At 40.5% G+C, this 15137-nt stretch overlaps 1 protein-coding gene across 1 annotated transcript in view; it reads right to left on the bottom strand.

The window, feature by feature from the left end:
• Positions 1-278: 278 nt before the first annotated feature.
• Positions 279-15137, bottom strand: part of Gmppb (GDP-mannose pyrophosphorylase B) — an 88198-nt gene continuing 73339 nt past the window's right edge. The window contains exon 4 of the mRNA XM_067759748.1: positions 279-954. Within this exon, the coding sequence (XP_067615849.1) occupies positions 554-954 (401 nt within the window). The 3' untranslated portion in view covers positions 279-553. The remainder of the gene's footprint in view (positions 955-15137) is intronic.

A 15137-nucleotide genomic window follows, 5' to 3' on the forward strand; every position in this document is an offset into this window, starting at 1 on the left:
AACCTTTTGAATGCATGGAATATACATTTTGAACTTAAATTTTGGCGCTAAATTCAGGTTCACATCGAAAAAAAATTAATTGCATAAGTGGTGCGTTCTCTGAGTGTTGTATGTTTGGTCTATATGGTGGAATATTTTCTACGTTTCCTAGATGGAGAGAATTACTCCGTTGTCTTATGGAGTACTTTCATAAATAAGCCCTTATGAACACTGCATGTGCATATTGCTTTTGAATACATCCGTAAGAAAAGGCCAGCAGTGAAAAACATTAAGAAATCTAAATTTTGCAACCGCTAAACATTTTATTGATACTTAAATTTTTTTCGTTTTTTTTTTTTTTTTTTGAATTTGTTACGATAATTCTTCAAAATAATAAATAATGAACTTGTTTGACAAAACTCAGCCCACCTAATATACATACATAGGCTGTTGAATTATGTTTTTTACATACATTTTATATGAGAAACAGCGACAATGCACATACGAGGGGTTTAAAATCATAACACATACGTTCAATAGGTGACCATTTGAATTGCATAATATCAAAAAACTATTACATTATAATTTGCGGTTCTGGAACACTGGCAGTTATATTTTTATGTGGCAGCACTTGTCCGCCGTTTATATAAATTTCATCTTTTACAATTACATCTTCTCCAAGAACCGTAATACCCTCCAATCGAACCCAACGTCCAACAACAGATCGCCAACCAACAATACATGAATCCAACCATGAGTGAGACTGCACTGTGGCGCCTTTAAGTATCGTTGAACGTTTGATGCAAACACCGTCTTCTATGACAACCTCAGGACCGATGGTGACATTAGGACCGATACGGCAACCTTCTCCAATTTTTGCCGAAGGGTCTACAAGAACGTTGCCTACTACACCGGCTCCGTTGTAAAGTTTTGATGGCTGCTTTTGCCGCAGAGATGTCAGATAAAGGCACATACCTATAATAAGAAAAAACAATTTGTATACATGTCTATGAATATACTGTGTACATATTAATAAAACCCACAAAAGCAGGGATCTTTACATGAGACTAAACCCATGTAATGTATTTCGGTGATTCTGAATTTTTAGTCAGATGTGCCGTTACTTATGCAGGATCTCGAGATATTAGCAGAAAACAAAGTAATCAGCACAAGAAATTCCGGTAATGAAAATAAAGCTTAAAAATTTCCAACTAAAAAAATTATTTAATTATTTATTTATAAACCTTACATATTAGACAGTTAATTCATTTACGGATAAAAGTTTTTAAGACGGGATTCTCATAAACTATAATAAATTATGCCAAGATACAATAACAGTAATAATTACAAAGACGAACACATCCTTTAATGGGCTCATTCAAAGAGTAGTTGGTTCTACTAACTGAGTCGGCAAAAAGCTTCGCATAGGTATTTACAATAATTAGACTATTTAATTGATCGCAACCAATGTTGTGACTCAACATAATATAACAAGGTATTATACATTCGACGGCCGTGCAAGAATGCAAGAATGCAAACCATGAGGCTTTCGTCTACAGATGAAGGATGGAGAAACAACTCGCCAGTTAATTCTATATAAGGCGAATTATTATTATTAATAAATTCCATATAAGGGGGCAGAATTTGGCGAAAAACCTGTCTTTGCAAATGATTTGGATACTATGAAATCGATGTGCTTGCAGAGCTTAGCGTTAAAGATAACCCCCAAATACTTTATTTCAGAACATTTTAGTACGGTTTAGCACATTAATGCTCAATTTATAGTCTAAGAGCATGGTGAAATAACCAGGTGATGTAAGCCGTCAATTGTCTTGCCCTAAATTCCTCTTTGTTCTGCCATTTGGCTATCTGAAAAATTTTCACCAATGTTGTCCCTGAAAAAGTGTTGTTTTTTAGCATTTTTCAGGAGTAAAATATTCCACTTTTAGAACTTTTTCACATAAACTATAAGTGAATATCGATGGACCTATGGTGTTGGCTTCCATAAGGAAGGCCGTGCTTAACTATAACGTCCATATTGTTGATGTTTCCATTATATATGTATATCTAATTTGTTCCCAACAAAATTGAAACAGGTATTTGTTAAAACAAATTATTTGTATTCAAGTCATATCCAACCAAGGGGTTTCCCCTGTGCAGCGCCACTGAAAACTTTCGAGGAATGTTTTTGTTATTCCTACAACAAGAATACCAAAATTGTCGTTTATACCTTATTTATGTAAAAACTTCGCAAAAACAATTGTATCCTGAACATAGTAACAAACAAGTAAGGGTGAAACCGAACTTTATATACTCAGCGTGAGCTTCAATTGTCATATAAATTACTTATCTAGTCCTACTGAGGCATTTTTTAAAAACACGCTATTCCCCAAAAAGTAAGGGATTCTAAGTTCCGATTTAACCGAAGTTGGATCTACGCTGCTGTTTATTTTACATTTTCATATATACAGTGGCTCACAGCTTATTTCGTGCAGCTACAGAAAAAAACTATAGAGCTATATATAAAGGAATCTAGTGGCGGGGTCAAAAAAATTCAAATGCACAATTTTAATAAAAATTTGCTTTTATTTCAACAAATACATAATTTTCATGTGTTTACACGTTTGTGCTAATTACACTGGACCACGAATTTCAACTTTTTCTCTTTACCAGAAATGCCGTTATGAAATTCGTATGTAAAATCACCCCCTGATTTCGAAAATTGAGTTCATTTTTGATTCTATGGTACCGTTTTTGAGATATTTGCAATTTACCGTTATTCGAAAAAACCAAAAAGATCGCTCTCTTTAATTACGTATATCTCACGAACGGGTCTAGCAATTTCAAAAAGGTTTACAGAATCGGAAAGACGATAAAATTTTCTATAAATGCATCATACATTGTTTTTTGCTCAACCAGATAGTTTTCGAGATATTAGCTTAACATTTCAGATTTTTGTTTTTTTTTTTTTATGAAAAAATATGAAAAAAATTACTCTTTGCGAGGGCAGCATTCCAAAACCACAACTTTTTTTCCAGATATTTTTATGTAAAGCTCTGTTTAATTAGAAAAAAGATAAGCTATCACTGAAGAAAATCGATGCAAAACTACGTAAGTTATAAGTGATCAAATAAAAATACCCAGGTTGCGCAACTTCAATGTATGTATACATACATATATTAAAGGTATAAAATGCAAATGGGATATTATCCGGATAAACGAATAACACCAAAACAATGATAATACTTTTTCTTTAAATAAATCAAATAGTACTTTTAATACTCGAATTGTTTTATAGTAGGTAGAGTGGTTGCATCGAAAGGGAGAGTGGTTGGGTTTGAAACCTGCTGTAGGCATGTAGTTATAAACATGTATTTCCGTCACTAAAAAGGAACCTTTCTGTCTAGATAAGATTTGATTTTTTCAATTTTATTCTTGTTCCGAGTATAAATATGAGTTAATGCGCCTTGAAACTTCATAACATCTGCAAGGCTCGCCGGAGATAGTTCAGTTCATAAGTCAAATTTCAAAACCGTGATTTATTAAAAAAAACAAAAATGAGTAAAAGGACGCGAGAATTTGAGTGTAATAACGATCCAGATATGTTCTGTTTCATGTGTGGCCAATATACTATCATAAGGCGACGACGAGTGTTCTCAGATCATATGAAAACTTTATACTCCAAGTATTTTGGCATTGAGCCTAAAATGCTGAAAAACCATGGACACCGAACACTTTGTGTACATCGTGTCGAGTAGAATTGATTCAGTCGGAATCAGGACAACAAATAAAATTTGATACACCAATGATATGGAGAGAACCTACTTGCCATTCAATAGAGTGTTATATTTGTCAAACAAAAGTACTTGGCGTTGGAAGATCAAGAAGAGTAACCCATGCCAGCGTACCTACAGTGACATTACCAGTACTACATTCAACGGCAGTTGCGGATCCAGTTCCATTGTCAACAGTAATATTTGAGTGCGGGGATTGAAGTTGTGCTGAATTTCACATGGGGAACGAGAGAAACGTTCTGTCACAAGCACAACTTAATGATTGCATAAGGGATTTGGAACTATCCAAGGAAAAGGCCGAGATCCACACTTCTCGTATGCAACAATTTAAATTTGTGTCATCCGATGTTAAGGTGATATATTGTAGAACTCGTCACGAACCATTTTCCAAACACTATACCAAGAAAGACAGTATATGCTACTGCAACGACATTCCTGGTTTATTCAAAGAGTTTGGTCAAACATATTATTCAAAAGAGTGGCGATTGTTCATAGACAGCAATAAACTGAGTTTGAAGGCTGTATTATTGCACATTGGTAACAAAAAGCCTTCTATCCCGATCGCACATGCAGTAAATACAAAGGAAACCTACGAGGAAACGCAAAAACTACTCAAATTTATCAAATATGAAGAGCATGATTGGAAAATATGTTCTGATCTCAAAGTCGTTGCAATGCTATGCGGTCTACAAAGTGGCTACACCAAGCACTGCTGCTTCCTCTGCAAGTGGGATAGCCGAGCTCGTAAGGACCACTACGTCAGAAAGGATTGGCCGGAAAGAGTCGAGTTTATCGTTGGTGTGGATAACATCAAATACACCCCTCTCGTCAAGAAAGAGAAAATCATACTTCCACCCTTACACATCAAGCTCGGTCTCATTAAAAACTTTGTTAAGGCTTTGGACAAAGAAGGCGAAGCATTCGACTATTTGAAAACAATTGTTCCAGATATTTCTCAAGCCAAGATAAAGGAAGGTATTTTTGTTGGACCACAAGTTGATCAACAATAATCAATTCAAAGGACTACTCTCATCAGTTGAGGCAGCAGCGTGGGAATCCTTTAAAAAGGTCGTTGCTTCTTTTCTCGGCGCACACAAAAGCCCTAACTACGAGCAGATAGTGAACGACTTAATAATTATGCGAAAATGGGTAAATATTAAAGGCTTATTAAAATTAATTTCCCAAAATTCTATAACTTGTTTACTTAACTAATATTTTCTTTCCATGCGTAAATATGTCCTTAAAAATTCACTTTCTGCACTCACATTTGAGCTTTTTTCCGGCAAATCTTGGCGACGAAAGTGACGAACATGGCGAAAGGTTTCATCAGCAAATGAAATTAATTGAGAATCGATATCAAGGATTCTGGGACGTCGCAATGATGGGTGATTACTGCTGATTTCTTATAAGAGAAACCGATCCTAAACTGAATAAGGTCAAAGTAGAACACATAATTATTTCGACTACATAGTAAAATCAAATTAAGATAAAGATTGCTAGAATATAGTATAAACATAAATAAATTTAAAAAAAGTTAAAAATATGGGTAATTTCATTCATAAATTGAACTTTTAACTAAATAGGAACAGAGCATAGCTAGATATTTCACTCTTCTTTATACCATACATACGTTTTGAGGTATACGTTGAAATTGCGCAACCTGGGTGGTTTTATTTGATAGCTTATAACTTACGTAGTTTTGCATCGATTTTCTTCGGTGATAGCTTATCTTTTTTCTAATTAAATAGAGCTCTACGTAAAGAAAAAATATCTGGAAAAAGTTGTGGTTTTGGAATGCTGCCCTCGCAGAGTAATTTTTTTCATATTTTTTCATAAAAAAACAAAAATCTGAAATAAGCTAATATCTCGAAAACTATCTAGTAGAGCAAAAAACAATGTATGATGCATTTATAGAACAGTTTATCGTCTTTCCGATTCTGATTTTTGCAATTGCTTGATCCGTTCGTGAGATATACGTAATTAACGGGAGCCATCTTTTTGGTTTTTTCGAATAACGGTAAATTGCAAATATCTCAAAAACGGTATCATAGAATCAAAAATGAACTCGATTTTCGAAATCAGGGGGTGGTTTTACATACGAATTTCATAACGGCGTCTCTGGTAAATTTTGGCCGTCGACCAGTGTTATTTAATAAAAACTAAAATTATCTCAAAAACTAAGGTCACAGCTTATTTCGTGCACTGCGCCCTGCCTTAGAAAAAACTACTATTTTTTTAATTTAGTACCTCGTATGACCACCATTTTGTTAAATAACATCTTCAAGATGATTTTCCATAGATCCAATTAGTTCTTGAGCGGCTTCGGGTGGTACCTTATGCTTTTCTTCGACAAGAGTAGTTTTTAAATCGCTATTCTTACTAATCTGCCTTTGCCGTGTAGCCGATTCCTAAACTGACCACAAATTTTCAATGGCAATTAAGGCGAGAGATTGTGGAAGTGGATTCATGAGGTGTGGACAGTTCCATATTACCCATGCCTGCACAATACCGGCACAATACTGGATATATGTATGTTAAGGGTATTTGTCTTGGTTATTGCGAAATCGATCACGGACACCTAAATTAGGGACAATTTGAAACAAATTGTCTTCTCGTAAGGTTAAATAAAAATGTTTGTCCATTGTACCATCAAAGAAAGTTACTTTGCCAACTCCAGAGGCAGCCAAGTAGGTCCAAACCCATCACACTTCCACCGCCATACCATACAGGTGCCTTCATTTTTTTATTTTTGAGCTCTGACATAAGGTACCACCCGAAGCCGCTCAAAAACTAATTGCATCTATGAAAAATCATCTTGAAGATGCTATTTAACAAAAAGGTGGTCATACGAGTAGTTTTTTCTAAGGCAGGGCACAGTGCACGAAATAAGCATTGACCTTAGTTTTTAAGATAATTTTAGTTTTTATTAAATAATTAGCACAAACGTGCAAACACAAGAAAATTAAGTATTTGTTCAAATAGAAGCATATTTTTATTAAAACTGTGCATTTGAATTTTTTTGACACCGTCACTAGTTTCCTTTCTATATAGCTCAACAGTTTTGTTCTATAGCTGCACGAAATAAGCTGTGTGCCACTGTACGTCTAACATGTGTATCGAATTTTCTAATGAAGGATTTATTTTTTTGAGGCTCTAGAAATGTTGTGTATTGCTTGATCGAAATAGGGGCGTGGCACCACCCATTTAAAAAAGAAATGGCTCCCAATTTCCTCTTACAATAAAACTTGGTAAGTGGATTATCATTGATACAAAACTATTTTCGCTAAGATATAGCTAATTATTCTAGTCTACGAATCTTTTAAGCATCTTTTATATAAAAGTGGGCGTGGTCCTTAAGCGATCCGGTCCACTTTTACTAGAAATATTTCATGCTATAAAGAAAGTATTTATTTCCAATTTTATTACGATAAGGAATTAAAGGATTGGTCTAGCACCATTGTATTTGCAAACTGGTGTAGTATTTTTACGGGAGGGTGGAGCCGTGTGTAGAAGTCCACGAAAGTGGGGAAAGCTTCTGGCCGCCATTCACCTGGGAATGGCCAGATCGATTCTTTTGCATGCGGTTCAAGCAGCTCACTCCTTCCGGTCGCTTGCGGCCAAGTATCCTCTGGGTAGCCACTAAACATCCGTATAGTGCTGAGCTAATGTGAGAAGGCGACAACCTGGCTAGGCCACTCTGACAGTTTAAGGGCTAGCCGGGGGATCTCCCATCGGCAGCGTCTGTTTACCACTAGGTGCGGCTGCAAGCGGTCGTCTGTCTTGGGGCAATAATATTTAATAATAATATGTTCACCCCCTCTGAGCGGGTTGTGCGCTGGGCTTGGGACCCGACACGTCCAACCATACTCCAATGAAAAGCAACAACAAGCATCGGAAAAAAAGAACACTCTTTATTGATGACGACCATGGCAAACGTTTGAAGGACAATGAATTGAGGGCATGCACCTGGAAGGTCCGCTCCCTGAACGGGATTGGTGCAGATGACCGGCTGGTTGATGTCATCGTCAAAGCAAAATCTGACATTACCGCCATCCAAGAAATGCGCTGGACGAAGCAAGGAAGAAAGAAGGTTAAAAATTGTGACATCTATTGGAGTGACCATACAAATACGCGCAGTTTCGGCGTCGGCTTCGTGGTGGGAGAGAGACTTTGTCGCGAAGTATTGGCGTCCACGCCTATGGACGAGTGTCTCGCCGCTATCCGAATAAAAGCAAATTTTTTAATATATCATTCATCTGCACCCATGCGCCGACAAAGGAGAAAGACGATGAGGTGAAAGACGCTTTTTATGAACAACTAGCAGACCCGGCAGACGTTGTTCTGCCCTAAATTAGGTCTATCTGCATACATTTTAATAAATTTTTCCGTCTAACCCTGCCCTCGCCCCTCTACAGTTTTTTCTAATCTTATCTTTGTATTCACTCCTCCCTCCGTATTTTTCGCTTCGTCTATCTCCATCTTCGTCTCATTCTATGTCTTTCTCAGTCTCCTTCTCTATTTTTTATATCTTATTACCAGTCCCAGAAGGTGCTTTGTATTTTTTCCAGTCCCATTCCGAGTCTCAGTCCCATTCCCGCTTCGAGTCTCAGTCTCAGTCCCAGTCCTAGTCCTAATCCCAGTCCCTGTCCGTCTCTGGTCTACTTCCCGGAAAAAAGCGTCGTAAATACTAATATAAGCAAATTTATATACCAAATTTCAGGCAAATCGAATAGGACGTATGTAAGTAGGTATGTGGGTATTATTAATTCATGTCTTTATTTCGGCTTCGAATGCATATTTATCAGTTTTGCCAGGTTGATGCGACTAAATCGAATATCACAATGAAAATTACTTGAAAGCTCTCAGCAACAGCTTTCATTTGATATCCATAATACTCACACATTCTAGGAGTATCCGGGTCCACGTTTTGGCCTATATCTCGAGACCCTAGTCACCCAGCGGTGTAAGACTTACTCTGTACTAAAGCATACAGCAACAGCTTCAATTTGATACCCATAATGTAAAAACACATTCCAGGTGTATCCGGTTCCACGTTTTGGCCTATATCTCGAGACCCTAGTCACCAATAGGTACGAAAACTATCCTGTACTAAAGCACTCATTAACAGCTGCAATTTGATACCCATAATGTAAAAACACTATCTGGGCGTTCACGGGCCCACGTGTTGGCCTATATCTCGAGACCCTAGTCACCCAGGGGTATGAAAATTACCATCTACTAAAGCAGTCATCAACAGCTTTCATTTGATATCCATATTCTATAAACACATTCTAGGGGTACCCGGGTCCACGTTTTGACCTATATCTCGAGACCCTGTGCGTCGAATTTTCTTTGCTATGAACCTTACGGAGCCCGAGACCTTTCCAACGAATGCAAAACCGTGGAAATCGGTTAGTGCGTTCTGGAGTTATAGCGTCAGGAAGGAAAACCGGACTTATTTTTATATTATACTAGCCTTTACCTGCGGCCCTGTCCGCAAGGAGAAAATGAAATATATGGGCTATTCACGTTAGCCTGCTTATCAAGTTATCTGTTTAAACAAAATTTTCTGTCTAATGCATTTTATTTTTGTAATTGAGTAAAAAAAAAGAACTAAATGAGCTGATATCCTGATAGGATCCCCAAATGATCCCGAAGTTATCCAGAAAAAGCCACGAAATGACCCCGACGCTATCGCGGACGGTTTCCGACAACCATCCATAAATGCCCCGGAAGGGTATCCAAAAGTTCCCGAAATGACAACAACACGATCCAGCGAACCACACAGAAACTATACCGAAAAAGTAACAAAAAAATTACGAAATGACTCCCACGGCATCCCGGACAGATCCAGAAATGATCTCGGAAGGGACCCCAAATGATCCCAAAATATTGCCGAAATGACCCTGACGGATCCGCCAAACCATCAAGAAATGATACCGGAAGGGTCCCCAAATGATCCCAAAATAATACAGAGTCACTGATCGCGAAATGGTCCCGAAGAAGTCCCGAAATTACCCTGATGGGATCGCCGACTGGCCCCCAATTGATCCCGTATTAGTCGAGGTAAAGTCCCGAAATGACCCCGACGGGATCCCGGACGGATCTCAAAAACCATCCAGACATGGTGCCGGAAGATACCCCAAATGATCCCGAAATGGCGCCGACGGGATACCGGGCGGATCCCGAAAACCCTCTAGAAATGATGCCGGAAGGTACCCCAAATGATCCCGAAAAAGTCCTGAAATTACCCCGACGGGATCCCGAACGGATCCCGAAAATCATCCAGAAATGATGGCGAAAGGGTCCCCAAATGATCCCGTATTAGTGGCGAAAAAGTCCCGAAATGACCCCGATGGGATGCCGGACGGATCTCGAAAACCCTCTAGAAATGATGCCGGAAGGTACCCAAAAAAAAAGTCCCGAAATTACCCCGACGGGATCCCGAACGGATACCGAAAACCATCCAGAAATGATGCCGGAAAGGTTCTCAAATGATCACCTAATAGTCCCGAAATGATACTGACGGGATCCCGGACGGATCCCGAAAGCCATCTAGAAATTATGTCGGAAGGTACCCCAAATGATCCCGAAATAGTCTCGGAATGACCCCGACGGGATCGCGTACGGATCCCGAAAACTATCCAGAAATGATGCCGGAAAGGTCCCCAAATGATCCCCCAATATTCCAGAAATTACCCTGATGGGATCCCAGGCGGATCACGAAAACGATCCAGAAATGATGCCAAAAGGTCCTCAAATGATCCCGTATTAGTCGAGAAAAACACCCGAAATGACCCCGACAGGATCCCGGAAACAATCCAGAAATTATGCCGAAAGATACCCCAAATGATCCCGACGGGATCCCGGACGGATCCCGAAAACTATCCAGAAATGATGCCGGAAAGGTTCCCAAATGATCCCCCAATATTCCAGAAATTACCCTGATGGGATCCCAGACGGATCACGAAAACCATCCAGAAATGATGCCAAAAGGGTCCTCAAATGATCCCGTATTAGTCGAGAAAAAGACCCGAAATGACCCCGACAGGATCCCGGACGGATCCCGGAAACCATCCAGAAATTATGCCGAAAGATACCCCAAATGATCCCGAAATAGCCCTGACGGGATGCCAGACGAATCCCGAAGACCATCCAGAAATGATGCCTAAAGGGACCCAAAATAACCCCGAAAAAGTCCCGTAATGATCCCGGAAACCATCAAGAATTTATCTCTCGAAGGTACACAAATGATCCCGAAAGTACCCCGACGGGAACCCGGACGGATCCCGAAAACCATCCAGAAATGATGCCGGAAGGGTCCCCAAATGATCGCGAAATAGTCCCGAAATGATTCCGGAATAGTCCCGAAAATGTCCCAAAATAACCCCGACGGGATCCCAGAAATTACCCAGAAGGATCCTGAAAACTATACAGAAATGATCCCAGAAGGGTCCCAAAATGATCCCGAAATAGTCTCGAAAAAGTCCCGAAATTACCCCGGCGTAATCCCGGACTGATCCCGAAAACCATCCAGAAATGATCCCGGAAGGGTCTCGATATGACCCTTACGGGATTACAAATAAGGTGAAGCTAATTATAAAACCATGTTAATAAGGCAGCAGGCGCATTGGAGCGAATGAAAAGTTACATAGAAACATACAGGTAAAGCTAATAAAAGCGTGCTAATAAAAACAATTGAGGGAGGGCGGATGGCGGGAGTAGGAGAGGACCACTGATCGTTCCTCCAAAATTGTCTAGATCTCGATCTGTATGTGCCAGATACCAAAAACTATTGATTTAAGAGAAAAGTTATATTGAGTTATAACAATTTATAGATTTTACACCAGAGATGGAGATAACGGGGGGGGGGGGAGACGGGGGAGACGGAGGGTGTCACTGCTCACTTTGTAAGCCCTCGACTTATTTGACCCCTTGGGTCTGTGATATTGGTGAAGGCCTGTATACGTAAAGTTATAATGTGTAAAAATTATTAAAAAGTAATTGCCCCTTCGATCGTGGGACCCCACCCCTCTTTCCATGTTCGAAAAAAATTTCGCTAGCAGACTACTGTCTGTGTCCCAAATTTCATCAAAATCCGTGTAGCCGTTCTGGCGTGATTCAGTCGCAAAGACTAAAAAATATAATAATTAAATTATAACTGTTCCTAGGGGGCGGGGACCTCCCCCCTTTTGAAAAATATATAGCTAGTAGATCCTTCTAGATTATTGGCTCTATGTGTGCAAAATTTCATCCAAATCGGTACAGCCGTTCTTGCGTGATTGAGTCACAAAGACAAACGTCTGGACAAACATCCAAACATCTTCACATCCAAACTTTGCCATTTATAATATACTAGCCTTTACCCGCGGCCCCGTCCGCAAGGAGAAAATAAAATATATGTGCTATTCACGTTAGCCTGCTTATCAAGTTATCTGTTTAAAAATTATTTTTGTCTAATGTATTTTATTTTTGTAATTTAGTAAAAAAAAAGAACTAAATGAGAAGATAAGCTGAATGGCACGCTTTCATGAATAGTACAATACAGTTTTTTTTTTAATACATTTTGTTTTTAAATTAAATTAACTGATATGAAAGGGGTGAAAGAATTACTACTCATAGAACAAAAGTTTTAAACTACAATTAGCTAAAACTAAAGAGAATTTCTTAGTTGCAAATAGTGTTGCTTTTTCGGGTTTTAGTTGATTAAAATATTACAAAAAGTGTAATTATAGTTATAACAGTTTCTTACACTATTATAGAACAAAAAAGCTGTGTTAGATTGAAGATAAAACATACCGAATTTTAATTACGAATAATTAGCAGCAAATCCACGGCCATAAAAGCTCATAATTTAAAAAGGCATGTGTGCTGAACTACCGGTTGCGAAGAGACCTAAAATGATCCCGGGGGGGCCCAAGATGATACTAAAATTCCAGGACAGATCCCGAAAATCATCCAGAAATTAACCAGGAGGGGTCCCAAAATTATTCAGAAATAGTTCCGAAAAAGTCCCGAAATTACCCTTATGGGTTCCCGTACAGATCCCGAAAACCATCCAGAAATGATACCGAAAGGCTCCCCAAATCATCCCGTATTAGTCCCGAAAAAGTACAGGAATGGCCCCGACGGGATTCCTGACGGATCCCGAAAAACATCCAGAAATTATGCCGGAAGGGACACCAAATGATCCCGAAAAAGTCAAGAAATGGCTCCGACGGGATCCCGGATGGATCCCAAAAACCATACTGAAATGATGTCGGAAAATACCCCAAATGATCCCGAAATAGCCCCGAAAAAGTCCCGAAATGATCCCGACGGGATCCCGGACGGATCCCGAAAATTATTCAGAAATGATGCCAGAAAGGTCCTCAAATGATCCCCTAATAGTCCCGAAATGACCCTGACGGGATCCCGGACGGATACCGCAGACTATCCAGAAATGATGCCGAAAGTGTCTCCATTTGAGCCCGTATCAGTCGAGAAAAAGTCCCGAAGCGACGGGATCCCGAAAACTATCTAGAGATGATGCCGGAAGGTACCCCAAAATGATCCCGAAATATTCCCGAAATGACCCCTACGGGACCCCGAGCGGATCGTGAAAACTATCCAGAAATTATGCCGAAAAGGTCCCCAAATGATCCCCTAATAGTCCCGAAATTACCCTGCTGGAATACCGAACGGATCCCCAAAACCATTCAGAAATGATGCCGAAAGGGTCTCCAAATGATCCCGAATTAGTCGAGAAAAAGTCCCGAAATGACCCCGACGGGATCCCGGACGCATCCCGAAAACCATGTAGAAATGATGCCGAAAAATACCCCAAATGATCCCGAAAAAGTCCCGAAATTACCCCGAAAACCATCCAGAAATGATGCCGGAAGGGACCCCAAATCATCCCGAAAAAGTCGCGGAATGACCCCAACGGGAGCCCGGACGGATACCGAAAACCATCCAGATAGGATGCCGGAAAGGTCCTCAAATGATCCCCTAATAGTCCCGAAATGACCCTGACGGGATCCCTGACGGATACTGCAAATCATCCAGAAATGATGCCGAAATGGTTCCTAAATTATCCCGTATTATTCGAGAAAAATTTCCCGAAATTACCCCGACGGGATAGCGAACGGATCCCGAAAACCATGTATAAATAATGCCGGAAGGTGCACCAAATGATCCCGAAATAGTCCCGAAATTACCCCAAGGGGATCCCGGAGGGATCACTAAAACCATCCAGAAATGATGCCGGACGGGACCTCAAATGATCTCGAAGAAGTCCTGAAATTACCCCGACGGTATCCCCAAAACCACCCAGAAATGATGCCGGAAGGGACCCCAACAAATCCCGAAAAAGTCCCGAAATGACCCCGACGGGATCCCGGACGGATACCGAAAACCATTCAGAATGCCGGTAGGTGCCCCAAACTGATCGACAAATATTCCCAAAATGACCCCGTCGGGATCCCGAACGGATCCCCAAAACTATCCAGAAATGATGCCGGAAAGGTCTTCAAATGATCCCCTAATAGTCTCGAAATCACCCTGACGGAATCCCGGACGGATCCCGAAAACCATCCAGAAATGATGCCGAAAGGGTTCCCAAATTATCCCGTATTAGTCGAGAAAAAGTCCCGAAATGACCCCGACGGAATCCCGGACGAATCCCTACAACAATCCAGAAACAATGCCGAAAGGGTCCCGGACGAATCCCGAAAACCATCCATAAATAATGCCGGTAGGTACCCCAAATGATCCCGAAAAAGTCCCAAAATGACCCCGACGGGATACCGGTCAGTTCTACATCTTCCAAATAAACAAGCAGGCGGAGGATATTTTGTACACGCAGCTTGGCAAAATGTCCTTTGGCACTGGCAAAATTTACATGCGACTCAGGAAAAGAAGTCCCGAGGATAAAAATCCTAACACGCTGGAAGTGGGCGAAGTCGAAAAGGACCTCAGAAGCCTAAGGGAAAAAAGACAGGTGGAGGTCCCCGACGTCACCACGAACGTGCTAGAAGAGGACCAACCGCTAAATGGTGCTGTGACTCGCACAGAGGAACACACGGCACAAAATTCACGAGGGGCTGAAGGGGGCCTCGAATACTCTAAACCAAAAGGGCAAGAGGAGGACGACGACGTCAAGACGAAGGTGCTGGAGGGGGACAAACAGCCCAATGGTGCTGCGAGTCCTACAGATAAACCTCCAACACAGTAAAGTGGCGTCGAGCGAACTCCTCCTAACCCTTGAGGAGGGTTCGTTTGACGTGGCGCTGATCCAGGAGCCGTGGCTCTCATCGGGAGGAAAGGTTTCTGGACTTAGCGCGCGCGGGTTTGGCGTTTACTACGCACAAACGGAAGGACGGG

Source organism: Eurosta solidaginis, chromosome 1 (assembly GCF_040869045.1).
Source record: "Eurosta solidaginis isolate ZX-2024a chromosome 1, ASM4086904v1, whole genome shotgun sequence".
NCBI classification, from domain to species: domain Eukaryota; kingdom Metazoa; phylum Arthropoda; class Insecta; order Diptera; family Tephritidae; genus Eurosta; species Eurosta solidaginis.